The sequence below is a fragment of the Penaeus japonicus genome, unplaced genomic scaffold, assembly GCF_977035675.1.
Source record: "Penaeus japonicus unplaced genomic scaffold, GWHDUDI00000001_assembly GWHDUDI00001345, whole genome shotgun sequence".
NCBI lineage: Eukaryota > Metazoa > Arthropoda > Malacostraca > Decapoda > Penaeidae > Penaeus > Penaeus japonicus.
The window spans coordinates 20,001-25,632 of NW_028235747.1; the positions used below are offsets into that span (position 1 = coordinate 20,001).

At 32.0% G+C, this 5,632-nt stretch overlaps 2 protein-coding genes across 2 annotated transcripts; one reads left to right on the plus strand and one right to left on the minus strand.

The window, feature by feature from the left end:
• Positions 1-40: 40 nt before the first annotated feature.
• Positions 41-1,524, minus strand: LOC147466390 (neurotrophin 1-like). The gene is made up of 2 exons (XM_086535548.1): positions 1,432-1,524; positions 41-985 (listed from the first exon to the last, which is right to left on the minus strand). Exons 1-2 carry the CDS (start codon positions 1,447-1,449, stop codon positions 254-256), a joined length of 750 nt encoding a protein of 249 aa, XP_086391674.1. The 5' UTR covers positions 1,450-1,524; the 3' UTR covers positions 41-253.
• A 2,050-nt stretch (positions 1,525-3,574) lies between these two features.
• On the plus strand, positions 3,575-4,716 carry LOC122244835 (uncharacterized). The gene is made up of 2 exons (XM_086535546.1): positions 3,575-3,657; positions 3,765-4,716. Exons 1-2 carry the CDS (start codon positions 3,586-3,588, stop codon positions 4,461-4,463), a joined length of 771 nt encoding a protein of 256 aa, XP_086391672.1. The 5' UTR covers positions 3,575-3,585; the 3' UTR covers positions 4,464-4,716.
• The last annotated feature ends 916 nt before the right edge of the window (positions 4,717-5,632 follow it).

Sequence of the window (5,632 nt, forward strand, 5' to 3'; positions counted from 1 at the left end):
TATTTTTTTTTATAATCCTGAGGAAGATAGATATTCAAAATATAAGAACGAATATTTATTTTCATATATCTTGTGAGGTTGGAGGGACTCTAATGTCCTTTTCTATAAATCATCATTTCTGTAGATATCATCACAGCAAGATGACTAGAGAACTGCTTTCTTCACGTACTTCACGTCTTTCAAGCGATGGTGTCTTAATTCGCTTTAAATTTTCTCTCCCTCTTAATGTGGCATGAGATGAGTGGTTTGGTGACTAATGGTCGATGGTGTAGGCGCCCAAGAGACAAGCACAGCTGGCGGGAAGCTTGAAGGTCTCGATGGCGAAGGGGAAGTACTGATCATAGGAGTCGTAGACAAGGAAACGGTGGTAGATGGACTTCTGCAGACACTTGGACTCGTAGCACTCAGGCACCAGAGGACATGCATCGCCGGAAGTCAGACACTCTTCGATGCGTGTAGTCTGAGTAAGAGTCTGATAATGGGCATCGATGTTATTGACAATGACACGCCATTTGCCCTCGGTGTTCTGGGCACGAAGGGGCCTCACGTAGGCGGTCTCTGATGGGCACAAGTAAGTTTCCTCTTCCAGGGTGTCTGGTCGCTCCACAGACAACTCGGTGTTGAGTTCGGCTACATCAGCATAGAGGGAGAGGACCTTCTCGTAGTGGTACTCGGCTGCGTGTTTGATCTCGTAGGTGGGATAGTCAGCGTCCTCGAGGCACCATGCTTTGGTTGTGTTGGCAGCACATGCTGGCACAGCAGGCTCGTGTTCATGCTTATAGGAAGGCTGTGGGTGATAGGCGGGAGCAGGGTGGTAGGCGGGCTGTGAGTGGTAGGTCGGTTGATGGTGGTATGAAGGTCGTGCGTGGTGAGAGTGAGTATGGTGAGAGGAGCCGTGGTGGCTGACAGCAGGAGCACCGCCGAGACTGATGCTGACGTGTGAGCTCTGATCGGCGAGAACTACGACCACCAAAGAAAGCGAAATCTGAAACATAATATGTAGTAAGACTTGTGTGCATTGATAAAACAAGATATACATTGTATATTCTCAGATGATAGGATTTCAACCTTGGATAATATTTTTGTAAACTAAATTATCTATAATATATATATATGTGTATATATCTTTATATAAATATGAGTATATATATACATACATATATATATATACATACATATATATATATATATATATATATATATATATATATATATATATATATATATATATATGTATATGTATGAGTGTGTGTGTGCGTGAATGTGTCTGTGATCACATACAAAAAATATTTATGCACGTGCATAGGAGTGTGTTTATTTATTTTATTATTATTATTATTTTTTTTTTATGTACATGAATGCGTATATCGATTTCTTAATTAAACATGATCCTAAGAGCATTTCGTCCTGAATAAATTAATTTCAACTCACCAAGAATCGTAAAGCCATATTTGCACTTTGGGTTCTGGATGCGTTGGAACTGTAGCGAAAGAAACATGGATCCCGTTTATATAGGGAGTAGCCACGCCCACCGTCCCCGCCTCTCTGTTACCTTCACTAAATAATCGACCGGCGAAATGAATATTTGTGAGCCTTTTATGTTGTTTTCTTGTTTGTAGTGTTTCGATTTCATCTGGATTTATCAATATGATGGTCAAATTACTATATCGATTAGTAATTGAGTATGAAATAAAAATACTTTGAAAACTTAGTAATTTAGGAGATAAATAGGTACAGTGAAAGATGTGTCGCCATTGGCTGGCCTTCGTATCTATTTATCGGGTTCATCAGAGTATTTCTGAATACACGCTCACAATCACAAACGCATACACACATACATATACACTAACACAAACCCAAACATGTGTATATTCACAAATACACATACACACTCACACACACACACTCAAGCACAAACACACACAGACACACATACACACTAACACACACAAACATGTGTATATACACAAATACGCACACACATATACATATACATACACATACATATATATATATATATATATATATATATATATATATATATATATATATATATATATAATATAATATATATATATATATATATAGATATATATATATATATATATATATATATATATTATATATATATATATATATATATATATATATATATATATATATATATATATTATATATATATATAAATATATATATATATATATATATATATATATATATATATATATATATATATATATATATATATAATATATTATATATATATATATATATATATATATATATATATATATATATATATGCTTGTATTATATATATATATATATATATATATATATATATATATATATATATATATATATATATATATATATATATACAAATATATGCATATATATTTCTATATACAGTATCATGTAGTAAGTGCTTAATTCTTTTTGTAATAATCTATATATTATCCATGATACTTGTAACTGTTTAACACACACGTATATATACATACATATGTAAATCTATATGTATATATATATATGTATATTTATATAAATATATATATATGTATATATATATAAATATATATATATATGTATATTTATATAAATATATATATGTATATATATATTTGTATACATATGTATTTGTATATTTATATATATTTAATAATATATGCATATTATGTATATATATACTGTATGTATGTATATATATGGTAATGTATATGTATACACACACATACACACAAACACGCACTCTCACATACACACATTTTTACACACACATACATGTATGTATATATATACATATACATATATGTGTACACACACACAGACACACATACACACACACACACACACACACACACACACATATATATATATATATATATATATATATATATATATATATATATATATATATATATATATATATATATATATATATATATATATACATATACAAACACATATACACACACATCAAGCTGAGATTAAGCTCGGAGCTGAACCCTTCGGATAATAAGGATAATGTATCTAATGATCCCCCTAGTACTACTACTGCTGCTTCTAAGAATGATGGGGATAGTAATCACAATAACAGTAACATTATGGCCATCATCATTAGCATAAAATCAAACAGATTGACAAGAAGGGGAATGATAATTATGATTATGATGACGATAATAAAAATGTTATCTATAATGATATTGTAAAAGGGACACACTGATAGTTATTACTAATATTATGGTTATCATTATTATCTTTATTACCAATATAGTCACCTTTGTTATATTTGTTTTTTGTTATTCACTATCATTACCCTAATTGATTGATATTATTATTATCAATATAATCATTGATATCGTCATAACATTTGATATTGATATTCTCATTATAGTATTCGTTATTGTTATTGTTATTATAATCATCTTAATACCTCTATCATTATTATTTATATAATCATCATAATTAATAGTATCATTGTTATATTTGTCGCAATTTTCATTTAGGTGTCACAAAATTCTACTTTTACATAGATCCAACCTTGAAGTCGCGCATCCTCGTACTGTGTGGGCGTGGCTAACCTATGGCTGGAGTATATAAAGTCGGTCACAATGAATGGCTGTCATCTGTCTGTCTCAATATGGCTCTTACATTGGTAGGTTGCGATCACATCACAGGTTAAAACCGTCTAAATATCACCGATTTAAAAAATTGAACTTCGCAAAATGTTTGTTTTAATTTAGCGCCATTTTTCCTTTTCAGTCGGTCGTTCTGGCATGTGCCGGAGTCGTTCTGGGCTCCGTCCATCCCCCTGCATATGGCCATCACCCACAGCCCGCCTACGGTCATCATGCGCCTGCTTACGGTCATCAGCCTGCCTACAAACACAATTACTGTGACCCAACTGTTGCCCCCGCCTGCGCTGCCAACTCCACTCTCTCGTACTGCTTGATAGACGCTGAGTATCCCGAGTACGAGATCAAGGGTGCCATCAGTGCCGATCAGCTCTTCGCCAAGAAGTACGCTGACATCGCCGACCAGTCTGCTGATGACCTGGTAGACATGGTCAGCAAGGAGCAGGAAGAGGCCTTCGACTACTCTTACTACACTGGGGCTTCCACTGGGGACTCTCCTTACGATGCCACTCACTGGGCTGGTCCTGAAGGCTACATTTGTCCCTCACAAGTGGTGTATGCCATGCCCAAACGTGCCCAGAATGTGGAGGGCAAGTGGCGTGTCATTGTCAACGACGTTCACTATTACAGCCAGACTGCCCGCTTGGAGACTTGTCTGTTCCCAGAGGCTGCTTGCCGCGCCCTTGCTCCTTGCTACCAGAGCCACTGCACCCAGAAGTCAGTGTACCAGCGACTCCTCTCCTACGACCCATGTGACCCCTACAAGGGTCTCTTCATCGACATCTACAAGATGCCATCTGCCTGTTCCTGCCATCTTCCCGCCTAAGAAGCCACAAGAGAGTCCTTAGCCACGACGGAACAACCGACAATCCCTGTAAGCCCACCCTTAAAGCGGGGGAGAAGACCCGAGGTGACTGGAGAACTGCTTTCTTCACGTACCAACACTAGTCATGCCAGGAACTCCAGGGAGGCTCCCGCCACTGCTCTTTCTTTCTCATTTCCCATTATCACACAAATAAGTGGAACAAGCTCATTGTGATATTTATATATATATGTATATATATAAAATTGGTTTCAAATATTTCATATGATTTCATACACCTTGAAACACAAATATTATTTACACATAAATTATTTGGAAACTGCACAGAATAGAGTTTTCTTCTGTTTTTTCTTTCTTTCAGTAATGATAGATAGTAAGCTGAATGCATGAAAAGAAAGAAGAGCAACACACTCATATATAAGTTTACATCCTTGCAAACATACATTCATTTGTGTTTGTGTGTCAATGCACTTAGATATATATACATATACGTATGAATATATATATATACATATATATTTGTGTATATATGTATATATATATATATATATATATATATATATATGTTTATATATATAGATTATATGCATATATAGGTAAATATATTAATGCATCATTATCTATATCTGTGTCTATCTATCTTAGCATATATGTGTGTACACATACACACACACAACCACGCACATATATATACATATATATACATATATATTTATATATATACATATATACATATATGTATATATATATGTATATATATATGTACATGTATATATACATATATATATATATATATATATATATATATATATATATATATATATACATATATACATATATTAATATACTTACACCCATATATGTATATAAATGTATATATATAATATATATATATTTATATATATAATAAATATATATATATAAAATATAAATACATATGTATATATACATACAATAAGCATATATATACTCATAATTATATATATATATATATATATATATATATATATATATATATATATATATATATCTATGGATATATAGAAAATATAATAATATTTATTAAAATATATATATATATATATATATATATATATATAATTAATTTATATATATATATATATATTTACATATTAATTTTTATATATATTATATATATATATATATAAATA

Bases quoted from the DNA above. Each gene is read 5' to 3' on its own strand.
- LOC122244835 (XM_086535546.1), top strand. From the start codon at position 3,586: ATGGCTGGAGTATATAAAGTCGGTCACAATGAATGGCTGTCATCTGTC. The intron at 3,658-3,764 runs GTAGGTTGCGAT...TTTCCTTTTCAG, and splicing joins TCAATATGGCTCTTACATTG to TCGGTCGTTCTGGCATGTGC.